Genomic DNA, 25,250 nt, shown 5'->3' on the forward strand with positions numbered 1-25,250 from the left:
TCGAGCCTTTCCAATTAGAAGAAGATGTTGAAATCAATCTTTCAGCACCGGACCTAGGCACCATGCATGAACGAGGTGAACGGATTGCAGCCAAGCTAAAAGGAGCTCTTGACATTGCCACAACTGAACTTGCTGTTGCCCAACAGAGACAGGAAGACTACGCTAATCGCCGGAGGGATGCTGCACCTGAATATCAAGTTGGACAGAAAGTCTGGCTTGACCTACGCAACATACGCACGGAACGCCCTAGCAAAAAACTGGGAAGTAGGCAGGCAAAATTTACTGTACTAAAGAGGATTGGATCCCATGCCTATCGCCTCAACACACCAAACACGATCCACAATGTGTTCCATACAGCGCTCCTACGACCAGCGGCAACAGACCCCTTTCCTAGTCAACAGAAGGATGACTACCAACCTCCTGCAGAGATGATCGACGGGAATGAGGAATATGCGGTTGAACAGATACTGGATGAGAGATTCCGACGGTGGGGACGAGGCGAAAGACATGAGTTCCTAGTCAAATACATCGGCTGGCAAGAACCGGAATGGAATGATGCGGTGAATATGGAGGATACTACAGCATTGGACGACTGGGAAGCCTACAAACAGACAAATGGGATTGTTATCCAATCGAGCCTAAATACCCCAAGGCCAAACGAGCCGCCCCACGCCGGGGGACGTCCGCGGAGGCGACAAGGAGGGGGGTAATGTAACGGGCTAGGCCCGAAAAGCACCTCGAATCATGAATGATTCTCGATTGAGGCTATCCGCAGAACCACCTCGAAGTCAGGTGACCAGAGGTCACCTGATCACGAGGACACGTCCAAATTCATTGCCCGCCATACTAACGATTCTTCCTTCCTTCAACGAGTTCTTTTTGTACATATCTATATACTAGATAGCAAGGCTTCGGCCTATTACAGTCATGCTGCCTAGTAGCATTGTGGTTGCAGTACATGCCAATGAGTTCCCCAATAGAAAGGCTTTCATGTGAATCAAGTTCATAATGTAGCCGAAAAGGTGCGCCCTTTATGAGATAAGTAACTGGGCCAACCACTGCTGGTAAACTTGAAGAAAGCCCCAATCTTCTGAGGCCTTCACAAAAAACGTGCCCGTTTATCTGAACAGAGCCACATAAAATATAGATACATTGTGCAACACCAACTTCCTGAAGCACCTGTCTTGGTTGGTTAGTGATATTTATCAAAACTGTAGGGTTATGTCTTACCCAGATACGACAAAACCAATTTCGCTGCAGCAATTGCAAACATGCATCACGGGTTTTTTCTGGTATATCCTGTTCTGCTCCAAGGCAACGAATTCCTTCAAGCGCTTTATCACCGTCTTCCATAGCCTCTCCAAGCCAGACAATGACATGCATAGCTTGTGCATAGATTGTTCGCATAAGTGGAATCTGCTTGCTTTTCTCGTCCTGATCAAGTTGGTTGATACTTATCGCATCAACCCACAGCACTCTATCAATTTGATCGTCTCGAAGGTTAATGAGCGCTGCATGAAGGTTGCTTGTAACAGGGAAAGTACAGCCATCTAATATGATTGAGTGAGATTTAATATCAGTCTCCCATACATAGGAAAGTGCCTCGTAAAGGTGCCCTCTGCCATCTTTCTGTGATAGAGCGTAGTTGAAAAGCTTGCATTCTATCGGGACATCCTTGTTCTTATGTGGCAAAAGGCGGATCATGTGTCACGGACTCGGACCAGTAGATACTAATGAAATGATATTCCTATCTAACCAGTGTAGCCATCGACTAGAATATCGAATCTGGAGAAGAAAAGAGAAGAGGCAAATCTATTTACATGAAGAAGTCCTATATGTTTGTGTGTGGTCTCGCTAAGCAGCTTGTTTGTCTTGGTTGCTTCCATGACATTGTTTGCCGTGTTGATGATGTTTGCTGATGAAGGCGCTGAGCTGAGCCGTTACATCATGCGGGTAATATTAGGCTCTTGCGGAAGCGATGAATACACGAAAAATTCCATAGTCACTTAAGGATAGTATAGTCTTGGAAATATCTCCAAGCTATACTTCTGATGATTTGAAGAGAGGATAATTGCAGACACCCAGGACTGGCTTTGTACAAAAGTTGGGTGACAAAGTCAAATGGCGGGGTAGCCGATGGCGACCCACTAAAAATGTGGTTAAGTTAGATTGATCCGGGGTTATAGACATCGGAAATATTGCTAATTTTATAACTCTGGTTTCCTACTTTGAGTGCTCTGCAAATTTACTCAATGTACGCGTTACCCGTTATTCAAATTAGAATACTGACAAAATGGTATCCAAAGGCACTAATTCTTATAATCATGATATACCGAACAAAAATAGTGCTTGTCAAACAAATTCACAACTCAACTGCGTATATTTCATAGCATTCACTTCAGGTGTATACAAGTTGATGCCGTCGTAGAGCAAAGCTTCGGACGAAAGACAGAACCTCGATGTAGGACAATAGAGATAGTGTATTATTGAATCTAACGTACTCTGTAAATTCGTATAATCTATAGTATGTATCTAGTATCTACTGTAGTATGTCGTCCCATCTTATACCCATCTCATGTCCATCTTAATGTTCGACGATAACCTCTTTGATCATACGGTCTGCAATTTCAATTCCATAACATCTCAATTAGATAGCAGAAGCCATAGGTTCCCCAGTCACCCCGGGTCGCAATGGCAATCGCAAGGGTGGCTATCAGAGTATGGTCCTGGGAGCTCCCGCTCCGGAGTAAGTGCAAATGCGGGTGCAGAGTTCTTCTGGGGGAGACGGTGATGGGGATACCGTTGAGGAGATTAAGAGACGGAGGGGTGTTTTTCTTGCTTCGAACAAAGACATAATCATACCACTTCTACTCAAAGGACATTTTGATTGTACCGGAGAACGAGGGCTAATCAAGCCCTACAAGTTAGTCCACCAGCCCATTGGGTGAACAATTTCGCAGTGTGCATGCCACTATAGCCTACGCGCGATAATAAGACCCTACCGACTCACCGGCCTATCATTCCTCCTATATCTCAAAAATAACGGCATGGACGGCTTCCACAGCAGCGAAATGGGCCTCGGAGAAACACTGCGGGCGCTCGCTTTGTTCCAGTATACCAAAAAGAGGACTACCATGAACATTTAATACCTAGTCGTTTGTCTGCAGAGTATCATTGAAGGCTGGGTATCAGAAGCAGCAAAGTTGACGCCTGGTCTGAAGGTTTTGAAATATCACGGCTCAGAGGACGAGCGAGTAAAGATCAAAGCGGCTCTTGCTCGTCGGCGGAAGGCGGGGACGGACACTGCCTGGTACTGTGATGACGAGTTATGATACAGTTATATCTGGTATTGTGTGGTTGGGGCGAGTCTTCGTTTGGATTAAGAATGATGGGTCGAAGCAGGCACAGATCCTGGACTGGGTTCTGGCAGAGTATAGGTAAGTTCTGACTGGGTTGGTACTACATCATTGGGAAAAATGAGAGATGCATGCCGATAATTGATTGAAGGACTTCCGTGCAGAACAACCTGCGCGAATTATGATCAATCTTCCACGATTTGTATCCAGATGTTCTCGATAAGTCCACCTTTGGTCCGTTTGACGAGGCTTTCTCTTTGAGTGATGGAACGTTCGACGGTGGATTCCTCAGCCACTGCAAGAATCTCTTGGGGCTTGTTATGCTGTGGAGGGAAAAGGAGTTGCCAGGTATCGACTTTGATATTCCTCCAAAGAGATTTATCAGCATTCCCGTGCCCCTGTATTATCTGCAGAATACTTGGTATATGAAGGTCCTGGCTGGTGGTAGGATTGATGTGCTTGACGATCAGTCCAGCTTTGGATCGAGTCCCGGTGAAGGCTTCGAGCATTTTGGACAGAAAGCAAAATTTCAGAAAAAGAATATTGGTATGAATATCTCGATGGAACTACGCAAGGTCTGTCCTGCCAAACATTCTTGAAGGTTCTAAGCTGACAGGATAGTGCTCTATACGCCCTATCTCCTAGATGACGCCCATGGCGACTCCCCCGGAACCCACACAATCCTCGATTCTGGAAAATTCGTAATCCCCCAAAAGATTATTCAACAAGTCGTGATCGAAAAACACAAGAAAATTATAATCTTCTTCGGCTTCGACCATGCCCGAATCTTTACGAGGACCGTTTGACTAGAAAAAAAAAAAAAAAAACGATGGCCACCATTTCTCCCACGCCCGACTCGACGGCCGCACTTCATCAGTCTGAAGCCGCTTCTTCGTGCATTTGTTCACACACGACCCTGTTACAAGATCTTCCTGGTCCCCGTCCGCGCAGGTGGAGAGGGCCTCAACTTGACAAGTTCCACAACTGTCATATTCCTGAATGAGGGTTGGAATCATAGATGATGCGATGAGCAGAAGCACGAATCCATAAGATTGGTCAGACACAGCTGGTTTCCATCTTTAAACTTTATTCGCGGGGAACTGTTGAGGAACGAATGCACTGGCAGCTGGCGAAGAAAGCTTATTTTGCTGCGATGATGACTGATGCTAGTGGATCTGCATTTGATGTTGATGGGAAGCTCGTGCAGAGTGATAATAGCTTGCTTGCGTCTTTTGCAGGCGAGGGGACCAGGGCGTGGGAGATAGGTACGGATGAGCTGTCGTCGGGAGAATTGGAGATGATTCTCGAGAAGTGTCTGCCCCGGGATAGAGGTGTGCAGAAGATAGCCGACAGATACGAAAGGCCTGGCTCCAGCATGCTGAAAGTATTTGAGCCAACCTCTTCAGTGGCTCGACCATTGATACTGCCAACAGAGGCTTTTCGATTTACAAAGAGAATGCCGATCTCGCTCGACCATCCCGTCAGATTGGAAAGACGAAAACCGTGATGGCTGAAGGATATAAAGTGACGTGGGAAAGTCTAGCCCTCAGTCCGTTGTCAGAAGACACCATGGAATCTGACCTATCCGAGTCGGGCTCAGACTCCGAATCAGACACTCTGGATACTGTAGGTCCTTCCCAACCTGTCCAAAACAATCCCTAACTATCCCCGAGCTTTTCACCAACACTGTCTCCAACGTATTTGTCCCTTCTACGACACCAACAACAACTTCATGTTCCTGTATCCGCGCTACTACTACTACTACTACTACTACTACTACTACTACTACTTTACCTGTGAAAAGCAGCATCCCAAGTTGGTCGGTTGCTATTCTGCTGCCAGAGCTGCGTAAAGGCAAACTTCGAGAAATCTCTTAATTGAGAGAAGACAGTGGGGAATGAAGGTGCTCGAGCACGGTGTTTTATGTCTGGTGTGCTTCTTGTGCTAATCACAGTAATAAACAGGGTATGAGGGTGAAAGGCGTGTGCTTAAGAGGGTTAAATCTTGATTGAAATATGTCTAGGCAAGACATGGATATAATGAGAGTTGAGATGAAGCGTATTGATTGTATGCAGGTTTGGTTGGACCGTGTGTTAGTGATATTGGATGGCAATTATTGCAGTGTTTGCATTGAAGTGAAATACTCTTTAGGAGTTAGGTACGATAACTATCAAGAACTTTTGCCAGGTATCCGCAAGCCAACTGGCCGCGTAGTATTGCAGAATGTCAATGTCAATGCAGAACCGAAATATACGGTAATACCAGACTACACTAGTAAAAACCAACCAAAGCCCGAAAACCTGTAACAACGGAACCCCAACCGAGACTCTGGATCCTGGTAAATGATTACCACCATTACCACACCATACCGTTTGGTATCATACAATACAATACATGATATCGTTGTGTCACTTCTTTGGCGGGAACGGACCGACCCGTTTGTCTGTACGATAATAATACAGCTTGAGGGATATAACACCTGATAGTTCAATAAAGTTGTGGCACATAATCGCGAAATAGTCTAGTCCAGTCAGGCAGCGCAATAATCTCCGACGGCTGAGCTGTCGTGTGCTGTCAGGGGTCAAATCCCGATATGATGATCCAGAGTGATGTTCTTCAGGGTGGTCTAGCTGAACTACAGTCTATAGTATAGGTTTTGGTGTTCGCTTATTCTCTTAGGTATGAAAGTACTCTACCCCTCTATCAATAAATTCTCATGTTATATATCGCATATTATAGAGAACTATACCGAATCATTCACGATCACCGTTATATGCCAGAGCGCTCGGAACGGCTTCCCCGCCGAACGATGTGGATTGCGCCAGTCTAGGCCTCGCCTTCGGAGGACATTACTCTGAACAATGCATAAATACATACATAGTTATGGTCTTTTTTTATGCGCGATTATATAATAGGAAAGCATCTAAGTAGGATTACAGAAACCGGACAACCGGACAGCAACGGCTAACGGTAATCTTATGCTTATATCGATCCGGACTCGATGTATCACTTGTCAGACAAAGTTAATTGATCCTGTTAGTCCTGTGCAATTACTCACAATACAATATTCGTTCTACTATACCTATGCAGATGAGTGCGACAACGGGCGAAAACGTTGATAAGGGTCCTTCCGAATCCAGGCCTTGGCGCATCTGATATTGCACTTCTTATTAGTGGTGTTATAGTAGCACTGATATTCTCCGCATTGCCGGATCCCCGGCGTCGGGTTGGGTCAGTCGAGTCAGTGCGATGTGGGTTAACGCTTGTATTCTGTACTGGTGCTTGTACAAGTACTTCACTCGTAAGTATACTTAGAAGATGGAGAATCGTAGGCTGTATGCTGACTGGATAGGATATGAAAGAGTAGTCGACATCTGAGTACTCTGCAGTTTTTTTTTTTTTTTTTTTTTTTTTTTTTTTTGAATGCTATTGTCACATGCTGCAAGTACAGCCGAGAATCCCAACATCCCATACCCATATCAAACTATCACCATTCCTTTAAACTCTACCCAAACTCTAAAAAAAAACATACAGCTATCATTTGACACCCAATACACCATTAAAAACTGTTGATACCAGTCCCACGGCCGGACCAACCCAGGACACTGGCACAAGTACGTCCAGCATAATGGTTATACCGTCCCTAATTATCCTGCGAGTCAGGTCTGATCCAGAAACAACATGACAGCTCAACGGTCGAATTACCGATTTCTGAATTCGGAAATAATTTCTATTTTAATTCAATCCGGGCTTAAGACCAGTTGCCCGCAGGTTCCATACCGGGGCCGGTCCGTGACATCCGTCGGCCGAGTCGGCGGATACGGAGATAAGGGTGGTACAGTGGTGCTGGGTTGGATGTACGTATGTGCTTGTACTGTTATGTATGGATGGGCAGAGGGCTCGGAGGGGAGCTAGGCAGGTTATGATGGACGATCATAATGTGCATGATTCTTGGGTATCGTTGAGGATGGATCCGGGTGTTGGGATTGGTAAGTTATTCTAACGGTTAGGCTGTTGTGGATTGCCTTATGGAGACTGTAGTCGTACTTGTGTTTGTACTACTTAAAAATGCGTGTATTCGTAATCGTGAAGGAAAGAAAGGAGTAGGATAACGAATGACCAGATTCTAGACATAGGACAAAACTACTACCGCGTCAAGCACCAAAATTCATCTGCGCCAATCGCTCTTGAACGCGCATCACAACCTCCGGGTCGAATTCCGGTTTGATTTTCTTGGGTCTATCCGTCGTTAGCAACTGTTTTGAATTCCCTAGAGTAAGGTGTACGTACGGATCCCGTATCGTGGATGGTCCCCTTTCCTGGCCACAGCTGGAACAGTTTCGTTCTCCGGATCGATACAGCGTGGTGCATACGTGACAAGTGTAGCGGACTCGCTGGCGAGGCTTTCGCCAGGTTCGCTGGGGTATATCGATGGATGGTTCGGCGTCTCCTGGGTATCCGTCGGGCCATTTGCGTAGTTTGGGTCTGATATCTGGTTAGCAACGTCCACCAACGATAGTAGAGATTACGTACGGATCGCGTGGACATATCTTGCACCTCAAATGTCCACAATTGATACACTCGGTCGCATCCTCCGTCGGAAACAAAGTCTCACACTTATGACAAGTCCGTCTCACACGCTGTCGAACCGGTCTCCGAACCAAATCCTGTCCACCACTTCGCGAAGGAATCGTAAGTTCCGCCTTCTGAGTCGTCCGCGGCAATTCAACCGGCCGAGCACTCCTCGCCTTCTTCTCCTCCAGCAGCGCCCGGACAGCACCTTGCTCTGGCTCGGTGGGCTTGCTCTTCGGCGCCGGGTAGCGGGGACATTTCTTGCAGCGGGTGTGCTGGCAGTTGACACAGACTTTGTCGGGGCCGAAGGTGGTCTGGCAGCGGTGACAGGTGCGGCGGACGCGCATGCGGATCGGCTTGGTGACTCGTTGGACGGTCATGTCGCTCGGGGATTTCCATTCGCCGGGTTCGAGGGAAAGGCCGTATTTGGCGAAGAGAGCCTGGGCTTTGGCTTGTTGGACGGCGCTCCAGTGGGAAACCACGGTCGGTTCTTGGATCTTGGTGGAGAGTTCTCCGGGGTTGGGGTGTGGCTCGATTGGGCTGGTATTGTTAGCTCTACGTCAGGACAAAGAACTGGAAAAGACATACGCTTCAGCATTGTTAAAGGGAGCCTTGACAGCCTGGGCAGGAGTGCCAGTACTAGCCTTGCCGGTGATATCCTTCGTGCTGGAGATAGAGGACTTGGTGGAACCTTTCTTCAAAACGGTCCTCATACGTTTGATATACTTGGACAGGCCCTCAGGCTTGTTCTGATTTTCTTGAGTCGACATTTTGCTTTTCGTTCCTTATCGAATATTCTTCAACTCCTTCGGTTCCTTTAAATCGACGAAATCGTGCCGATAATTTGTCAAGCCTCGTTTCTCAACATAAAAACTGACTCGGGAATCCCGATCAAATCCCGACCGGAAAAATATCAAATACGAGCAAAGTAGGGATAGACGCAGATAAGACGACAGCTGCGGACAATAATAGGCAGTAGTGGATGTGGACGACGGTGGATGGATGGCGATAGATCAGGTGCAAGGAGGTTGACGGGAACACGGGCGGCAGTACCGACAACCACAGACTTGGGACCCGACAAGACGGTGAGGGGACTGGGATGTTGATGTTGTTTTGTGTAGACGTCCAGTCAATCTGCAAATCGAGAGGTTATTGGCTATGAGGAAGTGAGGATGCAACAGTCGGGCACACAATGCAGCAGTGAAAAGTGACCTGTTCACTGACTGACCCGACGCTGGGGGTTGGAGACGTCGTTGGTAGATTAGTGGGAGAAAAAAGAGAGAAAGAGAGAGAAAAGCAGAGAGGAGAAAAGAAAGCCTAACGATAAATAAGTTTAGCCTAGCAATGAAAATAAAAAAAATTCAAAAAAAAAAAAAAAAATTAAAAAAAAAAAAAAAAAATTAAAAAAAAAAAAAAAAAATTAAATATATATAAAAAAAGACGACGTAATAAGGATCATAGCATAGCAAGAGAATACTTTGGTAGAGAATAAAACCATAATTTCTGGGGTGAAGAGCAGGGGTAGCAGTAATTACGGGTACTGTACGGTACTCCGTACGCAGCACATAGGCCCGTGCGTTACCGGAACCAAGGTTTCGCTGCCGAAGGGCCGAAGCGGGCGCTGACGGGGTGACCCTAAGCCTTTTTTGGAAGTGCCCCGGCGGGCGGACTTTGGGCTTAATTATTCAGAGTTTGTGCCATCCAAGTAGACTGTGATGTTCGATCAGACAATCGGATTATCCCTGACTGACAACGTGCTCTGTAATATGTACATACAGAGCAGTAACTACACTCCTATGTACAAGTACTGTACAAGTACATACACTCGAATAATAGCCATTCGAATTGCCACAGCAGTTTCACTTCATCAACTTTGTCTGGACTGACTCAGTTCCTTCCATTGCTATTCTGGTTCTGTTTCAGATAGCCGCCCACGGGACGGGAAATTCTCTACGGCGTGAGTGGGATAGATAGTGCTCCATACAACTACTCCGTGCTATATGCAGTACGATGATCTGTACAGTCTAGGTGGACTGGCTGGTACAGCGGCACTGCAGTGCAGTGGTCAGTGCTGTGCCAGATCACTGGGACAAGCCAGGCATTGTGCTGACCAGGATACGGTGGTAAAATATTATTTGCTAAATAAACTCTATGTACTCTGTACAGGGGCTCCTTTTAATTCGGAATAATATTATACTCCTATCCATTATAATGATATACCACTATACAGAGTACTATGTTCAAGGACTCCTGATCACCAGAAACAAAGTTATAGATGGCTATACCCGGATGAACAGGAGTTTCATCCGCTAATAACAAAATAAGAGGGGGAATTCCGGGCCCGTCGTGGCAGCGGCTGATAGCTCCACTTGCTCACTGGTATTCGTGATTGGTCTACTGCGGAATGTATTGGTATTACAGGGGTATTGTACGGCACACTCTGGTACTGATAAGTCCCGGTACCTCGAGTGCAAGTATTTGTACATTATCTACTATGTAGAGTTCATGAAGTGTGAAGAGATACGAGTTTATACTATGTATAGTCATTCCGTACTCATCATAAGAATCTTGATATAGAAGAAATAAGCGAGTGAATTGACCTCGTTCTACTCTGCCGTGCCACAAAGTCTATTCTAATGAAACCGCGTTCCTGAATGTAGGGACTAAACTATGGAGCTTACGCTGGAGTCGGAGGTTAATAATGCTCTATCCGTGTTCCCCGGTTAGCTCCCAGATATCTGTTCTCGGCCTAGGTTAAGTCCGTAGCGTACGAGTTCTTGAAGATAAATGGCTAACTGAGGCCATAATTGACACCATCCAACCTAATCACATCATACGCCCAATTTCCAGTCTTTTCCCAGGTTGCTATGATCTTGATTTCATGCATGCGTATCGAATACGCTACCAAGAATTTCAAATCCAATGTTCTGGTATCGATTGAGCCACCTGCTCACACCCAGCAATTCCCAGCAACCTGCATCGGACAAGTAACATCCCTGCTATACGAGAACCCCGATAAGCTACTAATCGTCCCCCTGGAGTCTCGACTCGATCGAAATGATATCATCCTCCTCATGCACCTCCAAAACCCGATTCACCTCAGCCGTACTGCGCACTAATTCCACCGCCCCGGCGTAGAGCATCCGTAGCGACGGGTTACAGTTCTCGGGGAGGTAGTAGAGGAGGACGTACGGGACCGAAAGCCGACCGGATCCCTGGGCGCTAGTTAGTATCTATATCTCCAGATACGAGAAGGGATGGACGGATGCGCACCAGAGTCAGCGGGTAACTGAGGAGGATGAACCGTGGAGACGACTCGGGGAGCTCATCGGCCACATCTTCCATTTTTGAGTAGATTCGATCATCATCGGGGCGGATCTCTTGATTCTTCGAATCAATCACATCTATTCGGTTGTTAATACGGTGTTTTCACGGTCCTTGCGTCGCCGTCGATTGGCTTATCGCGGCTGCTTTTGCTTTTTTATGATCATTTATGAGGTGAAGCCCGTACAGATAATAGCCTGCGGATCCTTTGCTCTTGATGTTCCCAGCCGAAACTTGCGCAGCTTGTCTTTGGTCTCTGGGGAGAAAGAATATAAACGCGATTCCGAAGCCTGTTGCCGGTACACCCTGGTCAGTCTTGTCTCTGCAGTGCGCCGCAGATGCGGGGCAACTCACCATGTTGGAGAAAGCCAAAAACGACCAGCGTCTGATTCAAGAAATATTATTATATAGAATAGAAGCTGAGTAAGTTAGATAGTAGTCAAAAATGAAGAGATGAAATATATCTGGTGAGGACAGGGGGTTGTAGAGGAACAATAAAAATGAGAACAGGTGGAATCGAGCTCTCTTCCCCACCCCGCAGGACCTTCAAATGCCCCATTCTCTCCACCATCCGAATCCTCTCGTCCTTTTTTCTCTCTTTTCCATTCTTTCTCCGTATCTTCCTAATTCTACTCCATGTTCGCCCGTCTCACCCAACTCACCCGCCATTTATCCCGCCCATCACTCGCTTTTACTCCGGCCATCACGAATCCCGCACCGTCGCTATCTCCATTGCACCATCGCGCTCCGTCCATGATGACATCATCTGCCATAACAAATGCCTCAAAGACAATACATACTGCGGCTTGTTTGATTATTGGTGACGAGGTTCTTGGTGGAAAGGTGAGTCCTTGGGTCTTTGCGGAATGGGACTTGGAGTGTTCCTGGTTGGCGCACCGGGTGAACCAGAGATTGACTTATGCACCCTCACCAGACCATCGACACCAATTCCGCCTACTTCGCCAAATACTGCTTCCAGCTTGGAATACAGCTAAAGCGCATCGAAGTCATTGCCGACGATGAGAACGAAATCGTCGAGGCCGTCCGTCGCATGAGCAACAAATATGATTTTGTCGTGACTAGTGGAGGAATTGGGCCAACGTCCGTATACCCTCCCTTTCAGACAAATAAATCATAATCGTGGGAGGGAAGCTGATCCATGTGTTTCCACCATGAGAAAAGCCATGACGATATAACCTATGAATCGATAGCCAAGGCCTTTGGCCTGAAGTTGAAACTATACCAACCAGCCTTCCAACGGATGAAGCAGCTCTCCAGACCCCATCCCATGCAGCCCCATTTCGACTGGGAGAAACCCTCCCCGGGACTCACTGCGAAGTTGCGCATGGTCGAACTTCCGCATGACCCGAAGGCTCCCGAAGAGCAGCAGGCCATCTTCGTCGCGGATGACATGTGGGTTCCCATTGCGGTGGTTAACGGAAACATCCATATTCTCCCTGGTGTGCCGCGTCTGTTCGAGCGATTGCTCGAGTGTCTCAAACCCAATCTGCTGCCGCGCTTGACGAACCCTGAGGGCAAGGGTATCTACCGCTTCCTCTTCAGCACGCCGCTCCCTGAGAGTGCCATCGCACCGTACCTGACGGAACTTGCCAGACGGGCTAACCCGCACGGCGTTAAGGTGGGTAGTTACCCCCGTTGGGAGAAGAAGCGGAACACCGTCACTTTGGTTGGCGGTAACAAGCATTTCATGGAGACGCTTGTGCCGGAAGTCGAGCACAACGTCCACGGCCGCAAAGTGAGCCGGGAAGATGAATTGGACCCCCCTTCGGACTGTGAGAAATAAAAAGCTCTCAACATGTGCCGGAACTGGTTCATATTTTGCTATGTTCATGTGTATTGAAACTTGATTATGTATATAGACTCCAGATAGTCAAATGATTGGCGTGGATAGCTGCTTTTTGGGCATCAGATGTCAGGCCAAGTACATGAATCCCTGTTTTATATTCAATAAGCTCATTTCATTGCAATGTGACGTTGAAAGGTTCTCTCATATCGCGCTACTATGTATTTTCTAGTCGGGAGGGGAATTGATTTTGACTATGGAATAGCATTATACGTTATGCCAGTCAAAAACTTTAAGCAATTGTCTTCATCTTTTTAAATCTATCCTATTCTTTTTCTACTTTTTTCAGTTGTCTATATGTACCTCGTTGATAGACGTACCACGCGGACCCACCGATAAGCTTGTCACCATTTTTTTCCCAGCATCACCAACTTCCTCACTTCCAACAAACAAAACCAACCCAACCTCAGAATGACAGCCCCGCCCCCAAAACAACACATTGCCCAAACCCTCCTCTCGCGCGCCCACTCCCCCCAAACCACTGAAACCCTCTTCACCGACCGCATAAAGCAAAAACCCCTCTACCTCCGCCCGACCTCCCCATCCGCATCAGACAACCGCTCCCGCCGGCGCCACCACCGTCTCCGCAAGAAGGAATACTTTCTACGCCACCAGCGCCCAAAACCCCTCTCCGCGAAGGAAAAGCGCGCCTCTGGAATCCATGAGTTAGCGCAGGGCGAGGCGAAGCATGAAGTCTTTAAAGGGTTACATGCGCTTTGGGTGCGGTATATGCAGGAGGTGCTTGATTTAAGAGCTGATGGGAGTACGGGGCAGGGGGGAGGGATGGTGACGGCGCCGTCGCATGGGAGTAAGCTTGTGAGTGCGGATTTTCATGGCGCGGAGATTGAAGTTGTCAGGAGTGGATGTGCGGGAAGGGTTGGAATTAGGGGGGTTGTGGTTAGGGATACGAAGTTTACGTTTGTGGTTGTTACGGAGAGGGATGAGGTTAAGAGTAGGTTCCTTTTCCTATTGTGATGGGGGAGGGTGGTGCTAATGGGTACAGCTATTCCGAAGGAACAAACGATCATTCGCTTTCGCGTACCACTACCGAAACCAGAGACAGATGCAAACGTAGATGCGGATACGGAGATGAAGGAGGATGGGCAGAAGCAGTCCGAGGTGAAGGAGCTGGTATTTGAGATTCATGGGAATCAGTTCCAGAATCGGGCTATTGACAGGGCGCATAAGAAGTTCAAGTGGAGAAATGTCGAGTATCTGTGATTCGATGGGTTGGATATAATGGATTTGTGGGATGTATTAAACTCTTATGGAGTACGTGAATGAGAAGGCGCATGGAATGGACTATCCGATGGCATGATATGATGCCTATGCCTGTCAGTCTTGGAGAATGCACACCCGTCAGTGGTAAAAACTGCTAGCTGAGCTCTGCTGCGGGACGAATTGCGTCTGAAACTGAATGCGACTGAACGCGACTAGAGTCGGGACGGTTGGAATATACGGAACGAGTTACGCCATTGTAAATAGAACTTGACTGATAGATCATAATGTATCGTTCACGGATATCTAATTTAATAGAATTGCATTCAATTGCATTTCGACGACATCCTTTAGCTCTTATGCGAGTTGCGTCGCCTTCCGGAGATGATGATGTTCTCAGGTGAACATTGACCGTGTTTGTGCTTCCAAGCACGAGCCCGTCCGGCATAATCGATGGCGGTCCATTCCTAAACCAATGGCGCTGGAACATGTTCATAAGCGCATAGCCTCGAATGCGACTCGGACATGGGTTGCAACGTAGAAGCAGTTGCAATAGAGAAATATGTTGAGAATTTATGAGCAGAAAAAGCATAGCATCACATTCCTGCCCACTCAACACTGAACATCCTTACACTATCCTCAGAACCAGGACCGGTCTGTTCAGCTCCGCCAACGAGGAAGCCCTTCTTCACACCAGTGCCCAGTCGACCGCCAGCAATGATGTCCATCAAGTTAATCTCCTCATCCCATTCAGCAGACACGACCAAGAAATGAGAGTGGAACCGTAGAGGATCACCCGGGTATGCGAGATACTGACATCCGAACCGGAGTCCAGGCGATAGGAAATAACCCTTAGTGTGCAGGTGCGCGAACAGAGGATAAGAGGACGGGACCTCAGGTGATGGCAGGATCTGGTCAGATGTAGGTCTAGATGGCATCGGCGGGTACGACGTCGATGGAGTGACAGCCATCGCTGTTTCAGACGGAGTCGGGCGTTGCGGACCAGCATCCTGGGCCTGTTCACCACCCGCGAACAGCTCCAGCGCAAAATCATCACCAGCAGCATTATCCTGCTTTTGAGCAGCTTTCTTAGACGCCTTGGCCGCCTTCTTCGCATCTAGATTCTTTAAAGCTTCTTCCCGCAGTTGCTCCTTGCGGCGGTTCTGCAGTCGCATGGCTTGCAGCCCTTCAGCTTCTAAATCCTGGAGATACCGTTTCCGATCCTCTTCCATGATGGAAGTCATGCCATCCTTGTGCGCCTTTACCTCGTCTACAATGCAAGCTACACCTTTGTCCACCAGCAGCCGTGCCTCTTCTGGCATCAGCTGCAGGGGCATGGCCAGGAAGACATTTTGTTGCGGGATTTGCGGGAGGGTTCCAATCAGAACGCCGCAGATATGGTGTTCGCGTCTCAGATATGTAACTGCATCAATTGAGAAGAGATAGTAACTACCGGATATGTAAGAAATCGGTATAGGGAGAGCCGGGTCGGTGTCCATTTTCTAGCTGACACGAGTCTCAAATATACACTGCTAACAGATGGCCAGTTAGCTCAAGTCCATTACAAGTCAATGGATAGTACCAGTAGAAACAAGAAATAGCCAGTCATTCTCAATACGTTTCTCAATCACAGGTGCTCAATTTAAAGAGATATATATAGCGAGCTTCAGGGGATTGACAGATTATAGTAGATGTATAATCATGCGAGCAAAAGAAATAAACATAACGTTCTTTTACTTACCATTAAATAAAGCAAAATATCATAACTCTAGGATTTGTCCAGCAAAACCAGAGTTGTGTGTTAAGGAAGAAGAGAAATAATGTTGGCGGAGAAAAAAAGTTGGTGGGAAATGCTCTGACGAGCCGCGCTAATCCCGTTTTAGAGTACTCATTCCGGCGACCCGGAGAAGCCACAACCGCTACTTGATCCGCCAAAAACAATTCAATCGGTCTGGTAACCGCATATTCTTGACAGTAACATATGTCTTTGACTTGTATTTACACCTGACGCTTGTCACCAAACACCGTAATGAATTTTTTCTTCCTGCTATTCCTCGTGTTCTTTTCACCCCTCCTTCTCGTTTTAGGTGGGTGATCCTTTATCTGCGTCGCGCCGCATTTGCTGACATCTTGAAGCATGGTTTGCCTTTTCTCGCGTGCGCCGTCAATTTGAAGACGAGTCGAGTAGACCTGCATTTGGACGGAGTTATCTCCGGACAATGGCGCAAACGGGCGGGGCCATGTCTGAACAGATCGAGCTGCAGGATATGCTCGAAGACTCGAACCATGAAGAATAATCTACCTCCAATTCGATTATCACTTTAGAATTCCAAATCCTCCTTCTTAGGCATTCCACCCGCAGCTGCTCCACCTTGAGCTTCCTTGTCCCCCTCATCTGGCGGTAAGCTGAAGGGCTTGATCTCGAACTTCCGTCTGCTCAGATTGAACGCCCAATCCTGCCCGATATTCTGATCACTACCACCACCACGTTCGTGCAGCACCGGCAGTCGATGTGTCTTCAGCATACCCTGGGGTGGCTCTTCTCCAGAAGTTGCCGCTCCCGATGTCGCCAGTGCATCCGCAGAGTGGGGGAAAGGACACAGTTCGATAACACCATCGCCGATCAGCTCCATCCATCGTACGAGGCCTGACTCGCGGGGAAACAGTGACAGAGGAACCGTGATAATGGCTGTGATGCGTGCGTTCGGGGTATTCAAAAGAGCTCTGAGGGAGTGAAGGAATGGGAGAACATTGTCTGGCTGACTGACTTCTGGAGGGTACATGGTGGGACTGAGCAAGGACGGGATGACGATGCGGTGCACAGTGTTCGGAGGGCTAGATGCAATGGCGCTGTGAAGTCGCTTATAAATGGAAGTAAAGAATGGCTCTCTCGTGGGTGCAAACGGGATGAAGTTCATTTTCGCAATGGAGGGATGGGTAAGGCGTTTCGTGAGGTCGAATGCATGACAGAATGCTGGTTTCACCTGGTTCCCGTCCGTGCTTTGGTTCTGTTCGAGTGCCGCGGGAGCTATTATAATCAGTGCGATGGTTCCAATAGGGTGTGATTGGACAGATGTATTACTCACCTCGTGATCCTGCAACTCCTGCGCCAAACTCTCCCAGACGCTCATATCGCCAGGCAATCTTCATACGCTCGCTCTTCCGCCTGTCCGTCTTCTCATCACCAGCTTCAGCAGAGCCTATTAAGCCAGGAAGACTCCTTCCCCATTGCTCTGGCACTCCAATAACATGAACCTTTTGGTCCTGCACCACTCCTTCGGCAGCATAGTATCGTAGCAATGCGCCCGCAAAGTCTGTAGTCCCATTCTCTTCAATAAACAGCATCTTCCCAATAGGAAGCCCCCCATGTCCTGCCAGAAGATTGTCCAGCGACAGTGTACCCGTAGACGTTGTTGGTCTGCCATCATCGGGTGAGGGACGGATTCCAGGGCTCGAGTCGGCGGCTTGTGGTGCTTGCGCGGGTGGATTGACAGCGGGTCCCTGGCCTGTGCCAGTCGATAGTCCGATATTTCGCTTGCGAAAGGACATTTTCGTTTGAATATCGAGATTTGACGCTCTCAAGAGTCAGTGAAGATTATTTGCGGCAGCGGGGCATGGCTCAGTTCCTACCGCTTTCCGCTAAAAGCGGCGGTAGCACGAAGAGTCGAGCAGAAAAAAGCTTCCACCGCCGGAACTCGACTTGAAGCCGATTTTGCTTTTACTAACCAGCTTACCTCGTACCATTAAGGGCAGACAATCATCCCAAGGTTACGTCTCTCGATTTTCACTCGAACTCGTTCCTTCTCGTCAACAAATAGCATCCACCACCATGTCTGACCCGCTCCTCTTCGAAGACACTTTCACGATCACCGCGATCAACTCGCAAAAATACGACCGCGTCTCTCGCTTGACTTGCACCTCGTCTGACTCCTTCACAACTTTCACGCTCGATGTTAACACCGAGCTGTACCCCTGCGCTGTCGGAGAGTCGCTCTCTATGGCGCTAGCATCGACACTGTCGCTTGACGGAAAGGAGGATAGCAAGGCCTCTTGGAGAGAGGTTGGTATGGGCGAGCAGACGCTGGCGAATGATTATGATTATGTTTGCCATGGAAAGGCTTATCGATTTGAGGAGGGGAGTTCCCAGGGCAATATGTAAGGCGTCATTTATAACTATAGAGTAAGTAGTACTGGCTAACTGGGTGCAGGGCCGTTTTTATCTCCTTTGGTGGACTCCTACTTTATCTTGAGGGACCTTACAAGAAGCTTGCTCCTCTCAGAGTTGACTATGTGTATCTGCTTTTGAAGAAATGAGAGGATCGCTTCGTTTATTTTCTTATCTCGCGATTGATGCAAATACCGCTATGCTATCTACAGTTGATGCATTGTTCTCCGAACAAAAGTCGGGTGTATTAGGTTGAAACATTTCTGGAGCGCCGGCGTTAGATTGGTAATTGGGTATATCAATAGATCATCAAATATGTATATTGTTCTGTGCATGCTCCTTTTCTTCCGTGGTCCATGGGTCTAGTTCGCCAAAGCATGCGATGCAGTGGGGAACTCAAGACGACGGTGCAATCGCGCCGAGATCTCTAGAAAATCGGGTTCGTTCTCCGGAGTGATGATACCATGTCTTAGGAAGAAATCAACCAAGACCATGGAACAATTGGGCTTGAACTCCCCATTTGCCAAAGCCTGCTTCGTCTCTTCCACCGTAAACAGGTGGAACGCCTCCACCTCGCTATCGCAAGGCTTAGGAACGACATTAGCGTCCAACGGGATATCATAAACATACTCAACCTCCGGCTGCAAAAGGCCCGTCTCCCCGCCAGCATTCTCGCCCCGCACGTAGAGGTAAGTAATGCACCCAGCCGGAACCGCATTGGCCTTAACCACATCCTCAGGAAGAGATGCCTCCTCCATAGCCTCCCGAACAACACACTCCGATGGCCTCTCCCCAGTACTCATCCCGCCAGCGACAGTATTATCCAACATCCCAGGATACGTCTGCTTTGTCTTCGACCGCCTAGGCACCCAAATCCGCATCCCATCTACATCATTCACATAGCAAGTAACATGCACACCGTACGAAACGATCCCGAAAAGCGGACTCGCGCTTCTCTCCAACTCGAGCAGGAACTCTCCCTTCGGACCGTAAACGGGGTATAACTCGTCGCGCCACCCGTCTAGGATCTTAAAGGTATTGTGTTTGACTGCCTCTGCGAGGGTCTTTGCGACTAATTCGCTGCGCTGGCTGGGGGTTGCATCGGGGGCTGTGACGAGCGTGACGATTCGGTTTGTGGAGTCGATGGACCAGCAGTCTTCGGGCCAGGGGAACTTCTCGACTATGGAGTTGCAAATGTAGCCTAGGATGGAGGGGCAGCCGGTAACTTTGAAGAAATGGTAATTCTGGAGGTGAGATGTGTAGAATGTAGGGTCATCGTGGTAGTAGGGGAATCTATTGATAGTTAGAAGTGTCTTGGCTACCGGAGCGGAGGGGAGAATGTTACCTGTCGCATTCATTGACGAGATCGAGGTATGATTTTGTCATTGGGTCGGCTGCTTATAGATTGTGTATGTCAGAACAATTGACAAGAGAGGAAGTGAGAGAGAGGAGAAAAGAGAAAGAGGTTATTTACTTGGATGTGACGCTCTTCGATGTATCCTATTGGGGCGCAGAGAGATTGTACCGTAACATGAACACGGCTATGCGCAGCGACAGATAAAATAACCCTTATCGATAAGGGCACTCGCATTTCGTCACTGCGCATTTCTTTGAGATTCCATCATGGAATGCGCGTGCCTGGAAAATTCCGGTCGCTGTCATCTGGACAGTGAAGATGCAAATTGCGCCCTGCTCAATACATTAGCAAATACCTTCCCTACCAACACTATCCCGATAATTAAATTGTCAGACGAGGCTCAGCGACCAACGTGTTTGCGAATTACATTGCGATTTAATATTACTCCGCCATGTTCTCCGTCATCATCCCAGGCAGACCCTGCCTGACCGACATAGTCGCCGTTGACGGCCAACCAAACGGCCAGCCGACAAAGTTTGCCTTCACATTCCCTCTTACGCCCTCGTTCACGGATGTCGTCGTATTCTTCCTCCCCGGCACCGTCCTCCCGCAAGACACAGCAGCGGCAATCTACATCCAATTACCAGAGCAAACACCCTCCCTCAACGGCCCAGCATTCCGCTTCATAGGCGCACTAGCAAACGAGAAACCCTCCGCAGTATTCAAAGTCCGCCCCGGCGAAACACAATCCACACCGCAGCGCTCAGAAGCCGAAGACCAAGATGAAATGCTCGACGAAGATGCAAGCAACCTCTCCGGCGGCGCGTCGTCGGGAGGCATGGTAACGTTGGGAATTTCAATCGAGCCCGTTCAGACCGTTGCGCCGCAGCTGGCGCAATTAGAGACTGAAAAGCCGGCTACTGCTGGGGCGTCGACAGATCTTGTGCGACATTCTCCTGAGCAGAGGCAGAGGAAGGAGGTTTCGACGAAGGTGCTTGCGCAGAGGATTATTGGGAATGCGTTTAATTTTCTGGCGAGTTTTGCGGCGCCGGATGCGAATCATCGGGGGGAGGAGGTTGTGACATTGAAGAGCTTTCGGGATTGGTGGACAAAATTTGAGAGAAGGGTGGAGATGGACCCGTCATTTTTGGAGAAGGAGGATCCGAATGCTCAGGGGTGATCTCTTCGCGCTTTTTTTTTTTTTTTTTTTTGTTCATATGAGAAGACGACAGGGCGAATTTGCTGAGCATGTTGCTAAAGATATAAGGATTCTTTCTCGTTGGAATGTGTTAGTATACCAGGAGCTCGCTATATGCAGTTGCAAGTAAATATCTTTAATAACGATGACGATTTCAAGAGCAAAACAAACCCCCTGTTCCTCTATTGTAATAAAACACCTCTATGGTTGGATATGTACAGACTTGTGGTAGTTTCATAAAATTATGTTTACTTCCTGTCCTCCAGCAAGAAGTTAAGAAACACCGTCCCAATCGCAAGACCGTCGTGCTCAACGACAGCCCTGTTCAACGCATCCTCAGATACATCCTTAGAAAACACCCCCAGCTTTGACCGTGTACTGACAATCTCAGTGACTATGTACCCAGTGAACTCCGGATGCCCTTGAACAGTAATAAACTTGCCAGGCAGGTACATGCCCTGCACAACGCAGCGAGGAGACGAGCCAAGCGGTGTAACATTGGCTGGATACTCGTAGACGATATCCTGGTGCATTTGTTGAATGCGCTGCAAGTCAACCATTAGCAATTGTAGGGATTATTGAGTATACACATGCAACGTACGAGCTTGTCCTTTCCAAACAACTTCTTTCCCTCCTCTGTCAAGTCCATATCGCACACTGCGATTTCCCAACCGGCATCACTTCGACCGACTTTCGCCTCAAGAGCACGTCCGATGATCTGATGACCGAAGCAGATACCCAGGATCCGCACGCGGGGGTGTTCGATAGCTTGCCTTGTGTATTCGACTAGTTTCAGGATCCAAGGTTGGTCTTCGAAGGAGTTATGCTCTGCCAGGTATCAGCACATAGAGCCTCTATAGAAACGATGAGGAGGAGAAGCATACTCGACCCAGTCAAGACAAGAGCATCAACCTCATCCAAGTTGGGATACTTGTCTCCGTCTACGATATCCCATCGCGAGATCTCAAAGCCTGTCTCCGGGTCTAGTTTCTCTGGCTGTCCTAAACGTTTGGCACTTTCTCTGAAGAGCTCTTTAAAAACACCGCCATAGCCTTCATATTTGGCGTTGATGTTATCTAGTGGCGTGTCGCATTCCAGTACGGCGATTCGAAGCGGGGGCGCCATTGCGGGCATGGAGATCTGATAAGGGACAAGAGAAGTGGTTGAGATTGGAAAGTCTGATAATGTAAAGTCCTTCAAATCGCGCAGAGGTCTAGGCGAGCTTCAATGATGTTATGCTATGTATTTGATATCTCCAAGTCCCACGATGGGGTAAGTCGTCATAAAACGAAGGTGGATGATTCATTCCGCCCATGGTTCCTTATCGGCCCTGAATCTGTACCCTGGCGCCACCGCCTTATCAAAACGAGTAAGGGGGGGAAAGGGAAAAAAAAATAAAATAAAATAAAACAGCCCTGACAGTACACGGTCGGAGAAATTTTCAGACTTTTTGCGCTTAATTTAAAATCTCTAGCATTTAGTAGGAAGATAGATTGAAGGTCCAGTATTCCTCATAGTACCCTGGCAAGCACGAGATCACGGTAATTTCATACAGATACTGTATCGGATAATCGGTTCGCGCTAAGTTCGCTGAAAACTAAAGTTTATTGGTTCATATCAAAGGCTGAGAGTCAGCCATACTTTTCATTGGACAAGATATCACGGTCCCATGAGGGGCGGTAATACGGCATGACATCCGATACAGAGAAGTACATCCAAATGCAGATGTCAACCACAAAAGTTATTCAGGAAAGGCTATAAAGTAGCAATATTTGTCGCAGTTAAAGCAGAAGGTCTATTAAGTAAATGTAGCATTTGAAATGTTTCAACCAGTGCTGTCAGTATCACCAGTCAAATATAAGGTACTGACAGGATCTGATATTACAGTAGTGTACTCATCCTGCAGCTGACTCCACTGTAATCCATGGCCATACCCGAGCAATACAGAGAGTATAAAGCACTGGAGGCTCCCAATGACCTTCGCTGATGAACCGAATTTCTTTCTTCTTCTTGCAGCTGTGTACATTCGTTTCTACTTCTTCAATTCTTTTATTTTTATTGCTGAACCAAGTCTACTTTCTTGTTTCTTTCATATACTGCCAACAAATACCTGATGGAAGGGCATAGCGTTCATGCCAATGAGTCGACTCCTCTGTTAGGCAGTACTGGAACGTCTCCTACTCAGAACCACCGCTACAATGAATCCCATGGATCTGTAGGGAAGGGTCCCCGTTACGACTCATCGTCCATTGCGTCAACTGTTGAGGACGAGGATGCGACTATCCTTGACATCTCTAGAATCACTTCTGCTTCCCAGGGTATACTTGATAATGTACCACCCCCTCCGGATCATGCAGGCCCTGAGGATAGCCCATCAAAAGAAAACACAGGCTACGCAGCACGATTCATCAATGTCTCGCCTGCGCGATTCTGGCTTATCTTCGGAGGGATCATGATGGGATATATAATTGCGTTTTTCGATTCGACGCTGATGGCATCGAGTCATCCAGTTATTACCTCCTACTTCCATGCCTCCAACTCTGCATCGTGGCTCTCAAACTCTTTCCTTTTGACGTCTACTGCGTTCCTTCCTCTCTTTGGACGCATCTCAGACACCTTTGGGCGGAAACCCGTGTATCTGTTCTCTATCATTGTCTTCTTCTTCACTACGCTGTGGTGTGCCATGGCCCAAAGCATTGGCAGTCTTATTGCCGCGCGTGCCTTCTGCGGTCTTGGAGCTGGTGGTGTGCTTGCTTTGGGAATGATCCTTTCCAGTGACTTGGTCCGTCTCGAGTACCGCGGTGTCTACCAGTCTTACATCAATCTTGTCCTGGGAGTAGGTGGGTGTTTAGGATTAGCTTTTGGTGGCTACCTATGCGACAAGGTGGGGTGGAGAGGTGCTTTTTACGTACAACTGCCATTTATCTTTGTGTACTTCTTCGTGGCTGCATGGACGACACCGGCAGGTCTGGGATTGAAGAGTGCGAAACGGGAAAACATGACCTTGTCACAACTGGCGAAGAACATTGACTTGGTTGGCTCGTTAATCCTAGTTCTTGCCGTAACGTCGCTGATCATGGCACTGAACCTGGGTGGCAATGTGTTCAGCTGGACTCATCCTGTCATCATCTCATCTTTGCTTCTATCTTTCATCTTAGCGGTAATCTTTGTGAAGCACGAGCGCGGCGTGGAGCGTGCTGTTATGCCAATCTCACTACTATCGAAGCAGCCTCGTGCAAGTATCATTTTCGGGAATTTCCTTGGATTTATCTCTATTAACACCATGATCTTCAACATCCCGTTATATTTCCAGGCTGTTAAACTGGTCACACCAACCGAGTCTGGATTCAAGATGGTTGCTTGTACGCTTGCCGTCACCATGTCCAGCGTCTCAACAGGCTTTTTGATTACATACACCAAACGCCTGAAGCCCACGATAATAATCGGCGACATACTTATCCTTCTGGGTGGCTGTGCGGCTGCCTCAATAGGTGCTACGACTCCGGATATCATTGCAATGATCTGCGTTTCACTCTCCAGTCTCGGCCAAGGCTTCTCATTCCCTTCGTTTATGGTGGGGGTTCTTGCTACAAGCGACCAAGAAGAGCAAGCAGTGGCCACTACGACGCTAAGTCTATGGCGAAACCTCGGCTCGGTCATGGGAGTGGCGATAAGCAGCTGGATCTTCCAAAATAGCTTGACATATCGACTCGAGGAGATGGTCACAGGGCCAAACAAGGAAGATGTCATCCTACTCGTTCGCAAATCGGTACGAGCTATTGCAGAGTTGGACCCGATGCATCAACAACAAGGTCAGTAGTGACTCGTGGAAATCCAAGGAATCCATGCTAACAATTGCAGTCATCGGCGCGTATAGTTTGAGTCTTCGGGTAACCTTCGTCTCCGCTGCTGTTTATGGAGTTCTTATGCTTCTTATGCACGTTCGGATGCGACTGCCGCGGCTTGGAAGCAGGTCTTGATGCTATCCACTATTTAACGACATAAAAGCATTTGATATTTTACCAGTATGTATAAAACTGATCATGAGGCATGTTGTATTGGCAAGCCATGCTATGATATGAAAATTTCAGGGCTTTCAGGCAGTGGTATAAACAAGGTAGAAGCCCCAGTGAATTTACCAATCAAAAAGTTTATTGTCTTCTTGAGATTCAAAAAAATAGTCATACATAACACGG

The 25,250-nt window shown here is 47.9% G+C and overlaps 13 protein-coding genes across 13 annotated transcripts; 6 read left to right on the forward strand and 7 right to left on the reverse strand.

The window, feature by feature from the left end:
* Positions 1-1,293: 1,293 nt before the first annotated feature.
* Positions 1,294-1,704, reverse strand: EURHEDRAFT_436989 (HET domain-containing protein; the record flags this gene model as incomplete). The annotated part of the gene is made up of 1 exon (XM_040783446.1): positions 1,294-1,704. A coding segment is annotated over one exon (411 nt), but the record flags the coding sequence as incomplete, so codon positions are not given.
* A 987-nt stretch (positions 1,705-2,691) lies between these two features.
* On the forward strand, positions 2,692-4,061 carry EURHEDRAFT_407175 (putative nucleosome remodeling complex ATPase subunit (Snf2h); the record flags this gene model as incomplete). Its single annotated transcript, XM_040780506.1, has 5 exons — positions 2,692-2,746; positions 3,154-3,254; positions 3,338-3,437; positions 3,567-3,931; positions 4,002-4,061. The coding sequence occupies 5 exons, from the start codon at positions 2,692-2,694 to the stop codon at positions 4,059-4,061; spliced, it is 681 nt and encodes a 226-aa protein (XP_040633776.1).
* Positions 4,062-7,510: 3,449 nt separating this feature from the next.
* EURHEDRAFT_382284 (uncharacterized protein) lies at positions 7,511-8,698 on the reverse strand (the record flags this gene model as incomplete). Its single annotated transcript, XM_040779515.1, has 4 exons — positions 7,511-7,595; positions 7,647-7,841; positions 7,890-8,468; positions 8,517-8,698. The coding sequence occupies 4 exons, from the start codon at positions 8,696-8,698 to the stop codon at positions 7,511-7,513; spliced, it is 1,041 nt and encodes a 346-aa protein (XP_040633777.1).
* A 1,828-nt stretch (positions 8,699-10,526) lies between these two features.
* Positions 10,527-11,846, reverse strand: EURHEDRAFT_417784 (GMF family protein). Its single transcript, XM_040783277.1, has 4 exons — positions 11,607-11,846; positions 11,440-11,542; positions 11,202-11,332; positions 10,527-11,143 (listed from the first exon to the last, which is right to left on the reverse strand). The coding sequence occupies exons 1-4, from the start codon at positions 11,607-11,609 to the stop codon at positions 10,952-10,954; spliced, it is 429 nt and encodes a 142-aa protein (XP_040633778.1). The 5' UTR covers positions 11,610-11,846; the 3' UTR covers positions 10,527-10,951.
* On the forward strand, positions 11,798-13,293 carry EURHEDRAFT_417785 (flavin adenine dinucleotide pyrophosphatase). The gene is made up of 3 exons (XM_040783278.1): positions 11,798-12,095; positions 12,187-12,353; positions 12,435-13,293. The coding sequence occupies exons 1-3, from the start codon at positions 11,889-11,891 to the stop codon at positions 13,054-13,056; spliced, it is 996 nt and encodes a 331-aa protein (XP_040633779.1). The 5' UTR covers positions 11,798-11,888; the 3' UTR covers positions 13,057-13,293.
* Positions 13,294-13,427: 134 nt separating this feature from the next.
* Positions 13,428-14,676, forward strand: EURHEDRAFT_417786 (RNase P/RNase MRP complex subunit). Its single transcript, XM_040783279.1, has 2 exons — positions 13,428-14,068; positions 14,120-14,676. Exons 1-2 carry the CDS (start codon positions 13,528-13,530, stop codon positions 14,335-14,337), a joined length of 759 nt encoding a protein of 252 aa, XP_040633780.1. The 5' UTR covers positions 13,428-13,527; the 3' UTR covers positions 14,338-14,676.
* On the reverse strand, positions 14,587-16,157 carry EURHEDRAFT_417788 (tRNA splicing endonuclease subunit SEN34). Its single transcript, XM_040783280.1, has 2 exons — positions 16,076-16,157; positions 14,587-15,863 (listed from the first exon to the last, which is right to left on the reverse strand). The coding sequence occupies exon 2, from the start codon at positions 15,831-15,833 to the stop codon at positions 14,931-14,933; it is 903 nt and encodes a 300-aa protein (XP_040633781.1). The 5' UTR covers positions 15,834-15,863; positions 16,076-16,157; the 3' UTR covers positions 14,587-14,930.
* Positions 16,158-16,315: 158 nt separating this feature from the next.
* EURHEDRAFT_417791 (elongator complex protein 4) lies at positions 16,316-17,948 on the reverse strand. Its single transcript, XM_040783281.1, has one exon. It carries the CDS (start codon positions 17,463-17,465, stop codon positions 16,656-16,658), a length of 810 nt encoding a protein of 269 aa, XP_040633782.1. The 5' UTR covers positions 17,466-17,948; the 3' UTR covers positions 16,316-16,655.
* A 215-nt stretch (positions 17,949-18,163) lies between these two features.
* Positions 18,164-18,648, forward strand: EURHEDRAFT_467990 (DNA-directed RNA polymerase core subunit RPB8; the record flags this gene model as incomplete). The annotated part of the gene is made up of 2 exons (XM_040785228.1): positions 18,164-18,489; positions 18,543-18,648. The coding sequence occupies 2 exons, from the start codon at positions 18,164-18,166 to the stop codon at positions 18,646-18,648; spliced, it is 432 nt and encodes a 143-aa protein (XP_040633783.1).
* Positions 18,649-18,861: 213 nt separating this feature from the next.
* EURHEDRAFT_468035 (thiamine pyrophosphokinase-related protein) lies at positions 18,862-19,885 on the reverse strand (the record flags this gene model as incomplete). Its single annotated transcript, XM_040785229.1, has 2 exons — positions 18,862-19,792; positions 19,845-19,885. 2 exons carry the CDS (start codon positions 19,883-19,885, stop codon positions 18,862-18,864), a joined length of 972 nt encoding a protein of 323 aa, XP_040633784.1.
* Positions 19,886-20,139: 254 nt separating this feature from the next.
* Positions 20,140-21,068, forward strand: EURHEDRAFT_417794 (OPI10 family protein). The gene has a single exon (XM_040783282.1). It carries the CDS (start codon positions 20,308-20,310, stop codon positions 21,034-21,036), a length of 729 nt encoding a protein of 242 aa, XP_040633785.1. The 5' UTR covers positions 20,140-20,307; the 3' UTR covers positions 21,037-21,068.
* Positions 21,069-21,200: 132 nt separating this feature from the next.
* Positions 21,201-22,526, reverse strand: EURHEDRAFT_417795 (type 1 glutamine amidotransferase). Its single transcript, XM_040783283.1, has 3 exons — positions 21,939-22,526; positions 21,656-21,882; positions 21,201-21,599 (listed from the first exon to the last, which is right to left on the reverse strand). The coding sequence occupies exons 1-3, from the start codon at positions 22,177-22,179 to the stop codon at positions 21,303-21,305; spliced, it is 765 nt and encodes a 254-aa protein (XP_040633786.1). The 5' UTR covers positions 22,180-22,526; the 3' UTR covers positions 21,201-21,302.
* A 527-nt stretch (positions 22,527-23,053) lies between these two features.
* On the forward strand, positions 23,054-25,221 carry EURHEDRAFT_417796 (putative MFS multidrug transporter). Its single transcript, XM_040783284.1, has 2 exons — positions 23,054-24,866; positions 24,916-25,221. Exons 1-2 carry the CDS (start codon positions 23,168-23,170, stop codon positions 25,032-25,034), a joined length of 1,818 nt encoding a protein of 605 aa, XP_040633787.1. The 5' UTR covers positions 23,054-23,167; the 3' UTR covers positions 25,035-25,221.
* The last annotated feature ends 29 nt before the right edge of the window (positions 25,222-25,250 follow it).

The sequence above is a fragment of the Aspergillus ruber genome (genome assembly GCF_000600275.1).
Source record: "Aspergillus ruber CBS 135680 unplaced genomic scaffold scaffold00063, whole genome shotgun sequence".
Lineage (NCBI taxonomy): Eukaryota > Fungi > Ascomycota > Eurotiomycetes > Eurotiales > Aspergillaceae > Aspergillus > Aspergillus ruber.

Bases quoted from the DNA above. Each gene is read 5' to 3' on its own strand.
- EURHEDRAFT_417784 (XM_040783277.1), bottom strand. The intron at 11,333-11,439 runs GTACGGGCTTCA...ACAACCGAATAG, and splicing joins GGATCCGCAGGCTATTATCT to ATGTGATTGATTCGAAGAAT. The intron at 11,144-11,201 runs GTGCGCATCCGT...ACTAGCGCCCAG, and splicing joins TCAGTTACCCGCTGACTCTG to GGATCCGGTCGGCTTTCGGT.
- EURHEDRAFT_417785 (XM_040783278.1), top strand. From the start codon at position 11,889: ATGTTCGCCCGTCTCACCCAACTCACCCGCCATTTATCCCGCCCATCA. The intron at 12,096-12,186 runs GTGAGTCCTTGG...CACCCTCACCAG, and splicing joins ACGAGGTTCTTGGTGGAAAG to ACCATCGACACCAATTCCGC. The intron at 12,354-12,434 runs GTCCGTATACCC...CCATGAGAAAAG, and splicing joins AGTGGAGGAATTGGGCCAAC to CCATGACGATATAACCTATG.
- EURHEDRAFT_417786 (XM_040783279.1), top strand. From the start codon at position 13,528: ATGACAGCCCCGCCCCCAAAACAACACATTGCCCAAACCCTCCTCTCG. The intron at 14,069-14,119 runs GTAGGTTCCTTT...TAATGGGTACAG, and splicing joins GGAGAGGGATGAGGTTAAGA to CTATTCCGAAGGAACAAACG.
- EURHEDRAFT_417788 (XM_040783280.1), bottom strand. From the start codon at position 15,833: ATGGACACCGACCCGGCTCTCCCTATACCGATTTCTTACATATCCGGT.
- EURHEDRAFT_417791 (XM_040783281.1), bottom strand. From the start codon at position 17,465: ATGAGCGTCTGGGAGAGTTTGGCGCAGGAGTTGCAGGATCACGAGGTG.
- EURHEDRAFT_417794 (XM_040783282.1), top strand. From the start codon at position 20,308: ATGTTCTCCGTCATCATCCCAGGCAGACCCTGCCTGACCGACATAGTC.
- EURHEDRAFT_417795 (XM_040783283.1), bottom strand. From the start codon at position 22,179: ATGGCGCCCCCGCTTCGAATCGCCGTACTGGAATGCGACACGCCACTA. The intron at 21,883-21,938 runs GTATGCTTCTCC...GATACCTGGCAG, and splicing joins TCTTGTCTTGACTGGGTCGA to AGCATAACTCCTTCGAAGAC. The intron at 21,600-21,655 runs GTACGTTGCATG...GTTGACTTGCAG, and splicing joins TGTTTGGAAAGGACAAGCTC to CGCATTCAACAAATGCACCA.
- EURHEDRAFT_417796 (XM_040783284.1), top strand. From the start codon at position 23,168: ATGGAAGGGCATAGCGTTCATGCCAATGAGTCGACTCCTCTGTTAGGC. The intron at 24,867-24,915 runs GTCAGTAGTGAC...TAACAATTGCAG, and splicing joins CCCGATGCATCAACAACAAG to TCATCGGCGCGTATAGTTTG.